Raw genomic sequence first — 19,263 nt, forward strand, 5'->3', positions numbered from 1 at the left:
CAGTCAGGTGTAAGCTTAGTGGTTAGGTGTTCCCTTTTTCCTGTTAAGCGTCACCAGCTTCTCTCCCCCCTTTGCATGCCGGGAAATGTAGTCCGGTGGCCATTGCCGGTGGAGGCTGGACCGAGGCGTTCTCTCAGAGCATGACGGGAGTTGTAGTTGGGGGCGTCCCGGGAAGGTTCCGGGTGACGCCTTCTGGTCCGGGGGCGGGCGGTCATAGCGCTCTTTGGCTGAAAGGAGGAGGAACTGGCAACCGGGAGGAGGCTCTAGCGAGGCCTTGAAGGCTGCGCAGCTAGGCGGGGTGGGAATTTGGGTTTGGGGGACGGCCAAGTAGCGCGTCTGATATGCTGCTGGGGTCGTGACCGCTCGGGGACCGAGGCAGGACCCGGCCAGACCCAGGCTGGAGGCCTCGCCTTCGTCGGGCCTAATTTCTAAAGGCTAGGTAGGCCTCGCGAAAGGCTCCTATTCGTGCGACCGCGCGGGTTCCTGCCCTGATTTTCTGTCCGGGAGATGGCCTCCCCGAGCCCCCCGCCGGAGCCAAAGGTAAGTCGGCCTTCTGGGTACCCCGTTCTCTCGCCACTACCGGAGCTAGGCCGCGCCACCGCCCCCCCACCCCCCCACCTCCCCACCTCCCCACCTCCCCACCTCCCTGACCGTGGTCTTTTGGGCCAGCGATGTGCAAGGAAGTACCACGTAGTGCTCTGAATTGTGATTCGCGACCAGATCGTCCACTTGCCCCCCCCCCTTTTTTTTCCAAGAGCGACTTGGTAAATCAGTTGAAGAAAATTAGTAATGCTCCAGACAAGCGCTCTCATTTGAGTTCTTCCAGATGAAGCACCATTTTTTACCTTCCCCCGTGTCTTGTGCGCCTGTCACGATGCATGGACCCAAGGTAGACGCTTAGAGAACTTCATGGAATTGAACGGGGTTCCAAGCCAATGCGGAGAGAGTTGGAGCCGGGCAATGAGGTGCAGGAAACTTGGGGAGTTTGGGAGCAGCTTACTAGAATAAAAATGTTAGGGTATAATGATTAAACCAGAAAAGCTCTATCGTTAGGACCCTCACTACTGACGTCAAGATCCAGTTCAGTTATCCTCTAGTTTGAGGTGCCTGTTTGTTACAGAATTGGGCCCCATTTGGAACTCTTGGTTATCATGTTCCTTCTAGCCCACCCGGCCCTGATAAGTGATTGCTTCTGCTACTTTCAGTGGTAGAATTGTCCTTGAGACAACAAGAACTGACTACAGAAATCATACTATTTCAGGGGTTGCTGACATTTGAGGATGTGGCTGTGTTTTTTACCCAGGAGGAGTGGGATTATCTGGATCCAGCTCAGAGAAGCCTGTATAAAGATGTCATGATGGAGAATTATGGAAACCTGGTCTCACTGGGTAAGAATCTTTTGTTTCTCAGATTCAAATATCTAAGAGGCTATCAGAAATCACACTCTGAGAACACTTGGACCACTACCAGTACCAAAACTGCTTTATTCCAAAGTTCTGATTCATATCTTTCAGCCATTAGTTGTTTCCATGACTATCATCCCTAGCATCCTTGCAATAACCGAAATACATGCCTTTCTGGCTTCTTATCTTCATAATCTCATTCCCATATTGCTCTGTACTTTCCCTCCTGGCTCATCCTCCCACTGCTTTCCTCCCACCCCTTTTCACTCTGCCTTCTGGAGCCCCTGTTCTTCTTCACATAATGTTCCTTACCCCTCCTGGCCTTAACGAAAACTGGCACTTTCCCAAGGACACCATTTCTCTGGCAGAGGCTGCTTTTTCTCCCACATCCTCTTTCCCCACCCCATCCTTTGTCTCAGGGCTAGAAGGGAGAAGTTACTGTTCTCTTGCCTTCTCAGTGCTCTTCCCAAAGTATTAGTTTAACCCTTTAAGCAAAATCTCTCTCCTTGGAGGCCTCAACAGTCTTGCTCTACCCACTCAATGCCTTTTCACTATCATCTGGCAACATATCTTGGCCCTTCACCATAGATTTTGTCACATTTCAGAATCTTCTCTGTGCCCACCTGTGCCATCAGTGATGTAGTCATTACTTAAGCCTCACGATATTCCCTGACCATATTCTCTTCAGGGACCTGGCTTTCCTTTTTTGTTCAACTCACATCAGTGATCAAACCCTCAATTTTGTCAAAGCAGGCAAATCTTTAACCCTAATATCTTACTCTTTGAGAATTATTCAGACATTATTAATTATTATTTTAGATTAACTAAACAGGGGTGACCAAAACAGACATGATCTCTGTCCATGTGGAGCTTACGCTAACTTCTTACTTTTTACCTCTCCTACTCCTTTCCTTCTACAACTACTTATTCTTTTTTTTTTTTAAGATTTTATTTATTTATTTGAAAGACAGAGAGAGAGAAACAGCATGAGAGTGGAGAGGGTCAGAGGGAGAAGCAGGCTCCCCGCTGAGCCGGGAACCCAATGTGGGACTCGATCCCAGGACTCCAGGATCATGACCTGAGCTGAAGGCAGTCGCTTAACCAACTGAGCCACCCAGGCGCCCTACAACTACTTATTCTTAATCATGTTTCCTGTTCCTTGACTTCTTTTCTCCCCCCAGATTATCAGTCCTCTCCTAACCTCAGCCTCCTCATCTAATCCCTGGACCTACATGTGAATTATCACCAGCATGCTCTCTTGCCACTTTGTCATTGTGCTCTACGCATTCTGCAAATTTCAAATTCTGTATTGGTTATAAAATCTGCCTTTTCTCCTACCAGAGTTACTAAACACAAGCAGGAGAAGTTCTTTAACTGAAAGGATTGATGCTCTGTATATATGTATGCATGGCTTTTCTTATAGTCTGCAGTGGGTTTTTACATCTCAGCCTATTCTTTATCATTGATTTGCTCATTCCCTTCTTCCTTTAAATGACTATTCCAAAAACTAAAGAAGTTTTCCTTGGGTCCCTCACTCAGTGGTGGACCTCACTTTCTGTTTCACAGAGAAGATAGAGGCCACTAAATGCGAACTCTCAACTTTTCTGCCCTTCACGGGCATGCTTAAGACTGCTCCTGTTTCCTCACTTCTCCAGGAACTTACCCATCTGTAATCTCCCCCCTCCCCCCTTACAACTTTAGTCTCTATTCCTTCTGCCCTGGTACCTTTATTTTGATAATAGGTATGTTTATGACTCTTCCAGTTGGGGAAAGGAGAGGGGTGGGTGGCGATCCTTTGAGCCACAGTCTCCTTGCTGCTCCCTGTAACCTGCTCCTCATTCACCTAATAGCCAAGTTTTTGTAAGAGTAGTTAATGTGTGTTTTGTACTTTACCTTCCATCATCTCTAAGCCCCTTTTCTTGCTTCTGCCATTCCTCTTAAATTGTTTAACATTGGTCTCTAATAACCCAGTTGTCAAATGCAGTAGACTCTTTTTTTGGACCTTATTTCATTTCGCCTCTCTATAGATATTTGAAACTCTTTATTGCTTCCTTCTATTGCCTTACATTCTCACACTTCCTCTCAGTTTATATCCTTTCTTTGGCAAAGCTTTTCTACACTCAGATCATCACCTACCTCTATGTGATAAGTCCCAAATCTTTACTTTCACCTTTGAGAAGCAGTCGGAGCTTAACTGCCTAAGTAAAAATCCTGGTTCAACCCCATTTGCAAGCCTTGTGACTATGGATGAATTACATAACCTTTCCATGCCTGTTTCTTTTTTACAAAATGGAAATAATAATAGCACTTACCTCTTTGGGTTACTGAGTTAATATGTGTAAAGTACTTAGGACACTGATTAGCATGTAGTAAGTATAATACAAATGTTGATTGCTATCATTGTATTCGTTATCTTCTGTAAGAGCTCTAAAATCTTTGTCATCTTCTTTTGAAGACCACATAAATAACTCACACCTGGCAAATTTCAAATAATCCCTTCAGATCTCAAGAGCTTCCTCTTTGGAATTAAGTACTCCTTTTTCTGTGCTACTGTATACACTTCTGTTGAATTTATCACACTGTACTCTAATCATTCTTTATGTTATTTCTCTAACCAGACTGGTTTCCATGAGGACAGTAACTATATTTTTTTCATTTGATTTCTCCAGCACTTAGCACAGAGCCATATATATTATATGCTTAGGACAGAACCATATATATTATATGCTTCTAAATATTTGTGTAATGGAATGAATGAATATACTCAAGATTCAGTACCCCTTGACTAGATTATTGCATTAGTCCATGAACTAGCCCCTTGCCTCCAATCTTCCTTTCTTTTAATACATTCTATTTACTGCCACCAAAGTGATTCTGTTAATTAACTGCTTACAATTTACAATTCCTGACAGCCTAAAGGATAAAAATCTTAATTTCTTGTTACACCTACTAGGGCCTCTCTAAATAGCCCCTGCCTGGCTTTCTAGCATCATCTATTATTTTTGCACACCACTTCAATCTCCAGCCATATCAGCTGCTGATTTTTTTCCCCAATATGCCATGGTGTCTCTGAGTCATTGTCAGCTTTATCCACGCATATGGTATCCTGGCTGATAGAACCAGACAAATGCCTAGCCTTGTCTGCCCCTACTACTGTAAAATGTGAGTACCATATGGACAAAGGCATGGCAGTGAGCCCATCTGTGATCTCCTACTTTCAGGCTCTCATTTTAGCCGAACTACAACTTTTTATCAGTTATTATTTCTCCCTCCACAATCTTTTCATCTGTAGACTCTGTCTCCATTCCTTTGATGAGAGTTCCCTTGCTGAAAGATCACTATTAACTTGATTTTTTCTAATGTAGTGTTTTCCTGCACGTCATCTTGCTGCTTTACTTAGTACAACTCTCTTTCAAATTTAATTTTGGTCCTTTATTCATACCTTTCCTTTCTATGATGATTTTTCTTTAAACACTTTAGTAACTCTGTTGATAATACAACTGACAGCTTAATCTCAGTTCTCAGTCTTTCAGTTCTTTTCAAATGAAATGGACTTCTTCAGTTTTAATGACTCCTTTCTAGTCTGCTTGAGCCATATTGGACCTTGACAGCATTGGGAATTGCTGTTTCTGTAAGATGTTAAACTCATTGTTTCTTTTCTTAGATTATAGTCTTTTCTCGGTTATTTGTTCAACTACTCATCCATTCAATAAATAGTTAATCAAGCACTGTGCTAGTGCTAGGAATGCAGATTCTTCCCCATTCTCTCATTCTTTTACCAAGAAAACTGTTCTTTCTATACTCTTGGATACCGAGGTTGGTAGCTATGGTCAGTCCACAGGCCAAATCTGGCACACTGTTTTTATAAAGTTTTATTGGAATGTAGACATGCCCACTTTTATTGTATTATCTGTTACTACTTTCCTGCTGTATTGGCAGAGTTGAATAATTGCAGTAGAGACCATATGGCTGACAAAGCCAAAAATATTTATTGTCTGGCCCTTTTTAGAAAATGTGTGGTAACTCTTGTGCTGTCCTAAAGTTTAGCCACTTCCACTTTACCATTTCCTTGCCTTTTCTATCTCTCTGCAGCTACCATATTATTAAAACTGATTAGAGTATAGAAATCAACTCAAACTATCTTAAGCCAACAAGAGAACTTATTGTAGGGACCGAGGTGGCACACAGAATATATGAGCATGACTCCAACTGGATGTCAGAAAAGGATTAAACCCAGGGGCATCTGGGTGGCTCAGTTGGTTAAGCATCTGACTCTTGATCTCGGCTCAGGTCTTGATCCCAAGGTCATGAGTTTCAAGCTCCATATCTGCCATGGAGCCTACTTAAAAAACAAAAACAAAAAAACCTACACCCAAAAATTGGATTGCTCAGGAAGTCAGGAATGAACTCTGTCTTTGCATTCTGTTTCTTTCTTCTTGGTAGAGTAGTCTTTCCTCCTCATATCCACATGCTTCTGTCCCTCTAGCTTCTGAGTTGATAGATTACAATTCTAGTCATGTTGGAATAACTGCCTATTTCAGTTTTAATTCCAAATTCCTGGGAGAGATGCACTTTTGAGTCAACTCTCTACTATAGACAAATTAGCTTATGATCACAGGATGGGAACATAGAATGCAAGCATGGCAGAGACCGCAGAAGGTGATTATATCTACCAAGCCCAGATCTAATGGATAGTCCTTTCTATGCTGCTCTGTGTGGAAGCCTAAACTCACTTGTTTTCTTTACCTGTCTCTCTTTGACCTATTTATTTTCATTCCAGTGCCTCTCTGTTTAATTTACTTAAGCAGTGTATTACATTTTATGCCTGGTATAATAAATTATTCTTTTATATTATTTTTTAGGATATACTTCCAGTTGAAATTTAGATTCATTGGGGTTTTTTATTCATTCATAGGATTTTGATTGGAATACAATTGGGTTCATAAATTGGTTTAGGAAGAATTAAGATCCTTATAACATTGAATCTCTTTAGCAGTTTGCTTGACTCTATCTGTCTTATGTCCTTCCGAAAATTTTTATGGCTCATTTTCATGGCTCTCATACAATTCTTGTAAGATTTATTCCTTGTTTTATGGTTTTTATTATCGTACAAGGCATATTTTGTTTTTCTATAATATTTACTAATTACTTACTTTTGGTAGTGAGTACTTACCACTACTTATTTTATATCTTAGTTTTCTTGTTGCTATTATATTTCACTTAATTTTTTTAGAAATTTTACGTAGACATTTATGTTGTTTGCAAATAACAATAATTTTGTCTTATTCCTCTGAGTAAAATCCCTGGAACAACAATACTGGGTAAACATTATAAGGAGACTTGCTCTTCTCACAAGGAATTTATAGTCCCATAGAAGAGATAAATACGTTGCATTCACAGGGCATATAATAGCTATAATGCACTTATGGATGAGGGCTGGTGATAAAAAACAGAACACCTAGGTCTGCCTAGTGGACTTAGTGAAGGCTTTGTAGAGGAGCTGTTGCTTTGAATTGAATCTTAAAGAGAAACCAAGAGTTTGCCAGGTAAGCAAGGTTGGGGGACATTTAGTAAAATGAGATATGCAAAGAAATGGCATAAAAGAGTAACATAGGTAATTTGCCCACTTCCACTGTGAGAGAGTGGGTAGGAGGGTGACTTGAGGTTTAGAGAACCTTTCGTGAAGTGCTGAGTATCATGGTGTAAAGAGCTTTGATTTGCTCTCACAGGTGATGGAGTACAAGTGAATCTACAGGTGGTGATGTGACTGGAATTCCATTTTATGTACATCTCTCTGGATGCAGTGAAGTAGATATAGTGTGGGGACAGTCTTAAAGGCTAGAGTGAAGGATTATTAGATGGCTTTTGCATAATCCAGGGAAAACATGGAAAGAAGGTAGATACTAGAGAGTTGAATCTTTGATTTTGGTGTATTTTTACCAATAAAAAAAAAACGGAGAAATCTAGGATGATTTTCTGCTTTGAGTAATGGATGAGGATGCCTATCAAGAGAAGATCATTAGAGGTGGAAACATACATGACAGCAAATGATGATGATCCTGTTAATTGTAAGCCCTTTTTGAGACAGGTAAATGGCAATATCCAGAGTATATGTAGAGAGCAAGGTAAGTGTAAATATGGGTAACAGTAACCTTCAACAGTTAATGAAGGAAGAGAAATACATGAAGGAAATTTATTAGAAAAGGCCAAAGAAGAAGTAGGGAGGGAACTAGAAGAATATAATGGCATAGAAATCAAAAACAGTGTCAAAATGGTCAACAGTGTCAGATGCTGCTGAATAAAGACTGAAAATGTTCATTGTATTTGTTATTCAGGCGTCATTGGTGATTTCGTAGAAGCTTTTCTAGATGCTGGAAACAGAAGCCAGATTTCACAGTAGGTTATAGGGGAAGAGGTGGGCATGGGAAACATACCTGGGAAATGGAAACCTACAGTGTTAAGATTTTATTTCAAAACTTAGATTTCAGGGGCGCCTGGGTGGCTCAGTCGTTGGGCGTCTGTCTTCGGCTCGGGTCATAATCTCAGGGTCCTGGGATCGAGCCCCGCATTGGGGTCCCTGCTCCGCGGGAGACCTGCTTCTCCCTCTCCCACTCCCTCTGCTTGTGTTCCCTCTCTCGCTGTGTCTCTCTCTGTCAAATAGATAAATCTTAAAAAACAAACGAACGAACTTAGATTTCATTAAGAGAAGGATTTCAGGTTCGAGATAAAATTGGGCATATTTATATGCTGAGCATATTTGAATGTATGTTGGCAATGGAGAACAGATGGAAAAAAGAGGAAACAATGGTAGTAATTAAACAAGTGCTCAAGAGACACGCGGGATCAAGAGAAGGTAGATGAATTAGCTTTGGATAGGAATGGGATATATCTTCATGTATCGTTGCAGGTAATTTTATAGTCAGTGGGCAGAAAGTTGAGGGAGTTCTCTCATCCTTTTTCATTGTGTGAAAGAAAGCAGTCCACTGAAGTGAATTTAAGAAACAATACTATTAGGAGTGTGAGCAGAAATAAAGTTTCTACTAATTTCTTAGGGGAATAAGAGAAGTTTTTTTGGAATAAAATAACTTAATGACTGATTTGAAGTAAGTGAAAAGAAAATTCAGAGATGACTCAAAGGTAGAAGATTAGAAAATTGAGAGAAAAGAGGAAGTCTAAAAAAGAAAATTGTTTAGGGCTGAATAGATCTATTTGGTACTGATCAGCTCTTGTAGCGAAATTATCCAGTGGACAGTAAGAGATAGAAAATCAGGAAAAAAGTCAGAGGCAGACTCAAGGGTTCTGTGTGCCACTCTGTTTCATCAGAGACCATTATGTTATCTTTCCTTCAACACATGCAAGATTTTCATTTCTCAGATGTCTTAGAGACTCTCAGTTGGAACTAAATGGTTCCAGCTTGGGCTCTTACATCTTTAGAAGAGTGAGAATCATATATACTTGAAGAACGTGGTAGGATTTGTGGTAGGTGAGGGCATAAGTTACCATAGACTGCTTTTTCTCTTTTCTTTCATTACCCCGACCATATTCTTTTGTATTTATTTTATTATGTCTTTCTATATCATAGACTCCATGTCACTCCAACCCATTATTTTATTTTTAAAAGCCATTTTGTCTCACTGTAGGAACTGCTTTACCTAAATATTCTATTGTAGTATTTTCTCTCCCTAGTATGCTTGTCATTCATTTTATTTGGTAGGGAACTTCGTGTCTTATCTTTGAATCCTGAATCATTACATGATGCCTGGAGTGCTTTTGTCTGCAATAAGTAAATTCTTGTTAATAAATGAATTGTTGCTTCCTCTGCTTTGTTTTTGTTTTTTGTTTTTGTCTTTTATCCTTCTCAGCATCATTTTGTGTTCATGTCTGTCAGTTATTTGGTCTACCATAGTCCAGTAATGCTGTCTTACCTCACATTTTCCTGAACCTACTGTTTTCTTTCTGCATCATCCTTTCTTCCTTGATAGAATACTTCATCACAACACTACTTGTTTTATTTCATTGTTTGCCCATCTTACCTTGCAAAATCGTCTGTTGATTTACCTGCCCTTCCTCCCAACTCTGCTTGCCCCTACTAATAACTCATCATTTGCCTCATAAAAACACTCCTTTAGTGTGCCTGGCAGACTCAGTCAGAGGAGCATGCAACTCTTGATCTCGGGGTTGTGAGTTCAAGCCTCATGTTGGGTGTAGAGATTACTAAAAAAATAAAAACTTAAAAGCTTGCTCCTTTGAAACACACACACATACACACACACACACTCTTTTCATACCCCTTCTCCAAGAAAAATATTTCATCAGATAACTAATAATATTTATATAGCTTGTATTCTTTGCCAGGTACTGTCCTAAATGCTTTATGTATATAAACTAATTTAATTAATCTTCACTATACTGTGGAGTAGTCATCTGCATTTTATAGATGTAGTGGATTAATTTATGTTAATCTTATTTTCCTAAGCATTTCTCCTTGCTAGCAAAGAGCCCGGCTGATCTTTCTATTTTCTGTTTCTTTTTCCAGATGTTTTGAACAGAGATAAGGATGAGGAGCCAACTGTGAAACAAGAAATTGAGGAGATTGAGGAAGAAGTAGAACCACAGGGTGTAATAGTTACAAGAATCAAAAGTGAAATTGACCAAGATCCCATAGGTAGAGAAACCTTTGAACTTGTTGGTAGGTTAGATAAACAGAGAGGAATCTTCTTATGGGAAATACCAAGGGAATCTTTGGCCCAGGAACAGAGAATGTTCAGAGGAAACACTAACATTATTCGTAAGAGACCAAACTCAGAAGAGAAATGCCACAAATGTGAAGAATGTGGAAAAGGTTTTGTCCGCAAGGCCCATTTCATTCAACATCAGAGGGTCCATACTGGTGAGAAGCCTTTTCAATGCAACGAATGTGGGAAAAGTTTTAGTCGCAGTTCATTTGTTATTGAACATCAGAGAATTCACACTGGGGAAAGGCCCTATGAGTGTAATTATTGTGGAAAAACCTTCAGTGTGAGCTCAACCCTTATTAGACATCAGAGAATCCACACTGGAGAGAGACCCTATCAGTGTAATCAGTGTAAACAGAGCTTCAGCCAGAGAAGGAGCCTGGTTAAACATCAAAGGATTCACACAGGTGAGAAACCCCATAAATGTAGTGACTGTGGGAAAGCCTTCAGTTGGAAGTCACACCTTATTGAACATCAGAGAACTCACACTGGTGAGAAACCCTATCACTGTACCAAATGTAAGAAAAGCTTTAGTCGAAATTCATTACTTGTTGAACATCAGAGAATTCACACTGGGGAAAGACCCCATAAATGTGGTGAATGTGGGAAAGCTTTTAGATTAAGTACATACCTTATACAACACCAAAAAATCCACACTGGTGAGAAGCCTTTTCTTTGTATCGAATGTGGAAAAAGCTTCAGTCGGAGCTCATTCCTTATTGAACATCAGAGGATCCATACAGGTGAGAGACCTTATCAGTGCAAAGAGTGCGGGAAAAGCTTCAGTCAGCTGTGCAACCTTACTCGTCATCAGAGAATTCACACAGGCGACAAACCCCATAAATGTGAGGAATGTGGAAAAGCCTTTAGTAGAAGCTCAGGTCTTATTCAGCATCAGAGAATCCACACCAGAGAGAAGACTTATTCATACAATGAAGCCAAGGAAAGTTTTGATCCAAACTGCAGTCTTGTTATACAGCAGGAAGTCTACCCCAAGGAAAAATCTTATAAATGTGATGAATGTGGGAAAACTTTCAGTGTCAGTGCTCATCTTGTACAACATCAAAGAATCCACACTGGTGAAAAGCCCTATCTATGTACTGTATGCGGGAAAAGCTTCAGTCGGAGCTCATTTCTTATCGAACATCAGAGAATCCACACTGGTGAGAGACCTTATCTGTGCAGACAGTGCGGCAAAAGCTTTAGTCAGCTTTGTAATCTTATTCGACATCAGGGTGTTCACACAGGTAATAAACCCCATAAATGTGATGAATGTGGGAAGGCCTTTAGCCGGAACTCGGGCCTCATTCAGCATCAGAGAATACACACGGGAGAGAAACCTTACAAGTGTGAGAAGTGTGACAAAAGTTTTAGTCAACAGCGCAGCCTTGTCAACCATCAGAAGATCCACGCAGAGGTGCAAACCCAAGAAACCCATGAATGTGATGCTTGTGGCGAAGCCTTCAATTGCCACGTATCTCTTATTCAGCATCAAAAATTGCACACTACATGGATGCAGTAAATGTAGAGAAATATTCAAGCTCAGTTTGACTTGAGGCTAGCTACCCAAGTGCAGTTTCAGTATGGTTCACCAGGAGTCAGGTTTAGTGACAAAGCAAATTCTCCTTGGCCTCAGGCAAATGGTTTCTAGATTCTGTGAAAGGTGGACAACTGCCCACAGGCAGCTGAAGACTTCCATTCCTCTTTGTTTTGGTGATCATAAAGACTCAGTAATTTATTTAAGCATCTTTTTGTCACACATCTTTCAGCAGAGAGGTCAAACCCAGGTTCAGAGCACTTGGTGTTATAATTAATAAAGGGACAAGGACAAAGTTGCATTGGTACAAGGGAGCTGAAGTTAGAAAACTAGAATAATTATTCAAGAGAGTCCCCTGCCACCATCATATGGTGGTTCATTGAGTTCCGTGATATGTTTGGCAGTACATGCCAAAGCCTAGTAATTAAGCATATGATTAAGTTTTTGAGGAAACAGAGCCCCAGTTTTTTTTCAAATTGATATCCAAAGATTTTTTTGGTCATTGCTTAAGAAAGCCAGTTGTTTGGCATGTGATTGAAAGAAGCAGTTCCAATGCCTTGTGGTTCCCAGATCTGTGAAATGAGTGGACCATTAATCTTACATATAAAGATTATGTGAGTAATTAACAAATGTAGCAAAGGTGTTACCAAGGAACCTTTGGGAGTGCCTTTTTTCAAGATGGGCCCGAAAAAGTGGAGGAAGACACTTCTTTTTGTGCCCTCCCATCTGTGAAACATAATTGTAGTCCTATACAAATAACCTTATTCCTCCACTATCAGCATGCGAAAGTGTACATATTTTGATTACCAAGAGTTGGAAATAAAAAGAACTGGAGTCTATACTAGGAAGCTGAGCTATTTTGGTAATTGCTTTGGTTTTTATGGTAACTAGACTTTGCATGCAATTTTAAAATCCTTATTTCTGGTTCTAGGGCTTCCCTTAGTTGATGGTTATATAAACCTGTTAATTCAACTGTTTTAATCATTAAACCTGTTTTGTTTTTTGCTTTGTGTAAGAGTTCTTTGTTATTTTCATGCAAAATCTATCCTGTCAAATAAATACTGCACTTAAAAATTAGAATCAAGGATTTTAAAAAAATTGCTCTCACTTGTACTTGTGACTACAGGCATACCTTGGAGATACTGTGTTTAGTTCCAGACCACTGCAATGAAGCAAATACTGCAATAAAGCAAGTCAAGTTAATTTTTTTTATTTCTTACTGCATATAAAAGTTATGTTTACACTTTTCAGTAGTCTAGTAAGTATGCAATGGTATTACATCTACAAAAGCAATGTACATGCCTTAATTTTAAAATACCTAAGTACCTATTGCTAAAAAGTGCTGACGATCATTCTGAGCTTTCAGTGAGTCATAGTCACTAATCAGATTAGTGTAACAAATATAATAGTAGTGAAAATGTTTGATATATTGCAAGAATTACCAAATGTGACACAGAGACACAAAGTGAGCAAATGCTGTTCGAGAAATGGAATCAAGAGATTTGCCTGATGCAGGTTTGCCACAAGCCTTCAATTTGTGAAAACAGTATCTGCAGAGCACAGTGAAGCAAACCACAATAGATCGAGGTGTGCCTGTAGTGACCTTTTCTGGGATAGTTCAATTAGGGTTAAATCCAGATTCTTTAGTTTCCGAGTGTAGAATTCCAAATCACCGGAGCTCTGTAATTCTAACTACCTAATAGTTTGAGCAAAACACCTCCCTTTCTTCTATATTACAGACATTCTGAACGTCTCCTCCACACTTTCATCTTCCCCTGGGAGTATTTGTGTGTGTACATGTGAGTGTGAAGGTATATGTGTAGAAATCGTGCTCCCTCCTATTCAAATTAGGTACTCGTAGTCAGCATACAGTTAACTTGTCAAAACAGAGTTTGTAGCCCAATGAAAAGTACAAAAAATAACTGAAAATGTGCTTGATGCCTCAATTATCCTCCTGCCTGAAATTTCCCATTTTACTTATTCTCTACGAGTCATTCTCAGGCCGGCGACTCAGCTAATAATGAGGTTCTTAGACCTGTTCTCAGTATTTTGAAAAGCCTAATGTGAAGTATGTTTTCCATACGTGATAGTTGCATGCACACTTAAGCATTGTGCCTTTTGCTGCAGTTGCATCTGTTTCACGTATGGTTATCTTGCTTAGCAGAAGCTCTGGCTGTTGACCTCATAATGTGGGGACATGGTCAGATGAGATATTCCTACTAAAATAACAATTTTTAATATCCTTGGTTGTGAGTCTGGAGTGATAGCTCAAAACTCCGGTTGCAGTGAAACAATTCTTGATTATATATACAATTCATTGCTTATGTAAAGCATAGCCAAAGAGAGTAACCTTTTTAAAGCAAGGTTATCGCAGTGTTTGTGGTAGTTTTCTAAGAGGCTGGTAAAAGAACAGGGAGGCATGTGAAGAGAGAAGGAGAAAGTTAAATCTTTCAAGAGGAAATGATGCTTAAGATGAAACTAAAAGATGAGTACCAGGAAAAAACCAAAGACAGAATTACCAGAGGACCTACTAGATACAGAGTGAGCCTCCAGTTGTGTGGTGATCGGCAAGTGGCAGGTGAGAGTTGCCTGCTAAAGAGAGGACTACGTGCTGCCAAAAATTGTGTGATAACATTTTCCTTGTATTTAAATTGTGTGTGCACAAGAGAAGGGCACATATTTTAAGTGTGCAGCTCTGAATTTCGCAACTAAACCTATGTCACTAGCACTCAGGAAATATTACTGGTACCCCTGATACTCACCTGGGTACCTTTGCAAAAACTACCCACACAGCACATCTTGTGGTGCCTCCGTTCTTGGTTGAAAGACAATGTGGAAGTGAATATGAGGAGAAAATTATATGAGTTCATGTACTTACGAAGGCCAAGAAGTCTCATGCCAGCTATAAACAAGAACCATGAAAGCCAGTGGTATAGTTCAGTCCCAGCCCAAAGACCCAAGAACCAGGAGCACTGACATCCGAGGACAGGAGAAAATGGATGCCCCAGCTTCCCCAGGTGGAGAGTGAATTTGCCTTTCCTCTGCCTTTTTGTTCAGTTTGTGTCTTCAATTGGATGATACCTACCACCAATGGTGAAGTCGATCTTGACTCAGTCTACAGATGTAAATGCACATGTCTTCCAGAAACCCTCACAAACCCGAGATAGTATTTTACCGGCATCCCTTAGCCCAGTCAAATTTAAACAAGTTAACCATCACAGTAGACAACATTTTATTTTTATTTATTTATTTTTAAAGATTTTATTTATTTGAGAGAGAGACAGAGAGAGAACACAAGCAGGGGGAGCAGCAGAGGGAGAGGGAAAAAGCAGGCTTCCCGCGGAGCAGGGAGCCCAGTGCGGGGCTCGATTCCAGGACCCTGGGATCATGACTTGAGCTGAAAGCAGATGCTTAACATCTGAGCCACCCAGGCACCCCCACAGTAGACAACATTTTAAAACTAGCAGGTAAAAAGGAGTCTTTGGTGGCAGCAAAAAAAAAGAAATTGAAAATCACTACAATGCTCCATTTCTCTAATTCTGTTAAGTGAGGCATTTCATTTTCATCTGTCTTCCTAAAGAAGGATGTCATCAGCAAATCTAGGGGCATACACAGCATACCCAGTTGAGCTTTAGAGTAAATTTCAACTTTTAAAAAAAAATCTAGACCAAATATTACAAGCATTTTTTTTTTAAGTCATTGTTCCTAATCAGTATTTAATACCTTTCACCTTCCTTCTCTCCTTCAAATGTGTTCTGTGGCCTTGGGTGGTTGGCAGGAGTGGGTTGATTGATTTCTTTTTAATTAAGGCCATCTCTATAACCATCATGCATGGAAAACAGAAGGATAGGTACATTTACTTTACTGCACAAATAGTACAAGTTTCATTAACATGTATTTTTAAATACCTGTCAGGTGCTATGTTAATACTGTATTAGTTGCATCATTGCTTCAAGGAGTCCTTTATCCTCAAGGAGACTTTGAGAAGTGAATAGTAAGCCATATGTACTCCACAGTGTAAAGAATGGGGGGAAATCATGTAACTTTCCCAAATGCTGAGTCTTGTTACATTTTGCAGAAATAAAAAAAGAGTATGTCTCTACCTGTGCTATTTCCTGTCCAGGAGCCCTGTTCTCAAGAACATGCTTCTCATGTTCAATGACTAAGGTAGCCCACATCACATGACAGTTATTGCATCCCTAGGACCAGAAAATGCATTCTGACTTCTTTAGCCTATAAAATGCCCCAGGGAAAACCAAGGCAGGACAAGGAAAAGTTGGAAGTGGCCGCAGAAAGATGTTTGACCTTGTTTTTTTTAAGACGGCGGGATAGATTTCTCTGACATCTGAGACCTCGGGCTATAGCCTAGTCCTGGTTGTTGTGAACTGCCAGAATTAGTGCTCTGTTTAGATGCTTTATATTTGACTATGCTGTCACCATACTCAAAGGGCCAAGTCTGTGCATGTACGTAAGCCTCTTTTTGAGAAGTAGATGTAGAAGAATTGTGAATTATTCGTCCCAGTACTTGCCTGTTGAGTTGCAATAAAACAGACTTGTTGGGTCTATTAGGGTGGTAAGTAGCAATGTTACATGAGTTTTTGTTGTTATTTTCCCCAATCTAAAGATCTCATGTCCACTCACCCACCACCACCGAGAGGCTAGACCCTATGCTGGATTTGCTATTCTACACACTTAGCTACTCCCAGCTTCCCAATCTCTTCTGAGTCCCCTACATTCCAAAAAAAATAATTTTCAGCACTATTCTTTTATCACATTATTTTCTGCTCAAGAATTGTTCACAGGTCCCTATTTCTCTTTACTTCAAGGCAAGACTCCATAACATCCCTGCCCAATCTCCCCTTCACCTTCACTGTGCTGCTCCACTTGGCCTCACCCTATAATTTCCAACAGTGTCCTCAACATATACGATCTGTACTCTAGTCATAAATTTAATTCATCTTACACAGCCACTCAAGTGCTTCTACCATTCTCCAAGAGCCAACTGACAGGGAAAAAACATAATATTTATTCACAACTTATGTATCTGGCACGCTACATAAAATATTTCTAACCTCACAGCAACCCTATTTTCAGATATGGAAACTGAGGCTTGGATCCCAAGGTCATATAACTAGCAATAAACTGTAACTCATCCCACAGTCTTTATAAAGCCTTTGATCCCAGCACCTCGCCTATGCCACTGTAATCTAGCACATTGTTGTGCACCATTTTGTTTCCTAACTGTACCCTTGTCTTCCTCGTCTCAGTATCTTCACACTGCTGAGCATACTGTAGGTGATAAATGAGTACTTGTTGACTGATATTATAAATGTTTACAGAGACTGATACCCAGCATTGAGTGACCATTTCAGGAGCTTAGGACAGACTGTGTTACAGCTTGGAAAACATACTTACTCGAGTAATGAAAAGAGAGCTATGACTGGCTGTGTTGAGCTTTGCCATTACTCCTGTCTCTTCATTCATCCTCTCTAGAAAATGGCCTTAGGGGATTGGTAGCAGCACTACATGAGCCCTCTGGGCTCTCTTGAGCATAGATAATTCATTTTTACCCTGCATGTGAGGTAGATACTATTCTAAGGACAGGTCCACAATTCTTTATCTGATAGCTTTGAGGGTGTATGTGTTTGAGAAATCAGAATTTTTCAGATTTTAGAGATTAAATATAGAGCTTATGCTATATATTGTATAACTCTCTCTGCAGGGTCTGAGTCAGCACCTAAAATCAGACACAGTAGCTCCACATCCCAACAAGTGGAATAAAGATGACAGCCTCAAGCCAGGTTCTGCCATCAAATAATTTGCTGTAAACTTAGGAGAAATCTTGGTTTTCAGAGCTTTTTGGATTTCAGGATTGTGAAAACTGCAGTAAGGGATGTGAACCTGTTATTGAGATGTAATGACTCATTTAATCTCTCAGTAATTTGCAATGCTGTACCTTTTTTTTTTTTTTTGGAGATGAAGAAACACAGAAAGGTTGTACAATGTGCCCAAGGTCACATGGCTAGTAAGTGGCAGAGCCAGCATTTGAATTTAGATTGTCTGACTCCAGAACCGCTGCTTTTTACGACCCCAAATACTGCCTTCCAAGAGGACTTTGCAAGTCTCACCGACTGGTGATGTGACCTTGGACAACTGCCTTGGTGCCCTGGACCCCAGGTTCCTCTGCTGTTGCTGCGAGAAAATGTAGATGTCAGCTGGAGGCTTTCACCCCAGGAGGGCTAAATCAGATGGACTGGAAGTCCCTTCCTGCGTTGCGTAAAGCCTGCTCCAAGATTTCTGCAAAGTTCTAGAGGCTTATATTCTCATTGTCACAGTTGGCTTCAGCTTCTGCTAAATTAATTCACATTATGAATCATTATGAATCATCTCAGGATCTTGTTTTTGAATAACAGGATGTAAACTCATGTGAAACTCAGCTCTTCCTCTCAAGCAGACAAATGTCTTTAGATTGCTTGAGATTTCTCCACCTTCTTAAAAGTGCTTTATTTAGTTACCTCTCCCACTTCCATATTGCCTTGGCTTCTCCCTGTCCTTTCCCCTCCTTTCTCATTTCATCCTTTATCCTCGCTCGTTTCCCTGCCCCTTCTCTCCCTACTCTCCTCCTTCCTCTTCAGAGCAAAACCAAATTCCTCTTTTATTCCTTCCAGCATTTAATAATTTTTTGTGACCTTGGCTTTTGATACTTTTGCCTTCAAGGTATCATCTTCTCCCAATAAATTTTCTTACACAAAGACAGTTCTAAGAGTTCCTTGCCTTTTGCCCTCCCTTGATGCCCACCCTAAATGCTATCTCCTCCCACTTCTCAACCCCCAGTCAATGGTATCTGTGTTTCTTGCTTAGCTACTTAAGCTTCATTGTGGGGTATGCAAATGTCATGCCTACTCTAAAGCTGAAACTTCTCTTAATTACCTTCAGTGCCTAGTACCAAATTTTATTTTTAGTAGGTGTTCAGTAACTACTAGAATAAATCTGACAGGTGTACCAAAAGGTAGGAAGCCACTGATATATTCACTCAGTGATCAGACAGTTAATAGAAATTAGAGTCTATAGACTTATAACACTTGTCTTCATATTACCCTCAGTGGAGTAAAGTACTGGGGTTGAGATTTCAAAGACAACTGTAGTGCCTTAGTTGGGCAAATATATCAGATGATAGCCAGGACAATGCATTATGTTAATCCTCATCCCCAGTGAAATGTAATTTGGCCGGGATCAAAATACTTAAATAACTCAACCTTGATTATAGATTCTTGCTAAAACCATAAACGAGAATCTAGGAGGTTTCTTTACAACATAGGGTCAGTGATGCTAAAGTAAGCTCTAGAAAAAATTTTCTGGCAGCCGTGTTTTGTCACATCAGATATTACCGGTTTTAGGACAGCTTAACCCATGGTAGGAGCTCAACTCTTTGCTGATTGAATGAATGAATGAATGAATGAATGCGGTAAAAAACGTAGAAGACCAGGGCCACCTGGATGTCTCAGTTGGTTAAGCATCTGAGCCTCGATTTCAGTTCAGGTCATGATCTCGGTGTTGTGGGATGGAGCCCCACATTGGGCTCTGAGCT

General features: G+C 40.3%; 1 protein-coding gene across 3 annotated transcripts; it reads left to right on the forward strand.

Annotated features, from left to right (window-relative positions):
• The first annotated feature begins 235 nt into the window (after positions 1-235).
• Positions 236-12,684, forward strand: ZNF189 (zinc finger protein 189). 3 transcript variants are annotated; one of them, XM_028108808.2, is made up of 3 exons: positions 236-540; positions 1,262-1,388; positions 9,940-12,684. In XM_028108808.2, the coding sequence occupies exons 1-3, from the start codon at positions 508-510 to the stop codon at positions 11,658-11,660; spliced, it is 1,881 nt and encodes a 626-aa protein (XP_027964609.1). In that variant the 5' UTR covers positions 236-507; the 3' UTR covers positions 11,661-12,684. The 3 variants fall into 3 exon arrangements, with proteins under 3 accessions (XP_027964609.1, XP_027964610.1, XP_027964611.1); XM_028108809.2 differs by having other exon boundaries at positions 1,304-1,388; XM_028108810.2 differs by lacking the exon at positions 236-540 and adding an exon at positions 7,739-7,799 and having other exon boundaries at positions 1,319-1,388.
• The last annotated feature ends 6,579 nt before the right edge of the window (positions 12,685-19,263 follow it).

This window comes from Eumetopias jubatus, unplaced genomic scaffold (genome assembly GCF_037043125.1).
Source record: "Eumetopias jubatus isolate StellerSeaLion01/CBP00866 unplaced genomic scaffold, mEumJub1_p1.0 scaffold_15, whole genome shotgun sequence".
Taxonomy (NCBI): domain Eukaryota; kingdom Metazoa; phylum Chordata; class Mammalia; order Carnivora; family Otariidae; genus Eumetopias; species Eumetopias jubatus.

What these genes read in the sequence shown, in the direction of transcription:
- ZNF189 (XM_028108808.2), top strand. Translation starts at nt 508, where the DNA reads ATGGCCTCCCCGAGCCCCCCGCCGGAGCCAAAG. An exon ending in GCCCCCCGCCGGAGCCAAAG is followed by an intron (nt 541 to 1,261) that starts GTAAGTCGGCCT and finishes ATACTATTTCAG; the next exon opens with GGGTTGCTGACATTTGAGGA. An exon ending in TGGAAACCTGGTCTCACTGG is followed by an intron (nt 1,389 to 9,939) that starts GTAAGAATCTTT and finishes TTCTTTTTCCAG; the next exon opens with ATGTTTTGAACAGAGATAAG.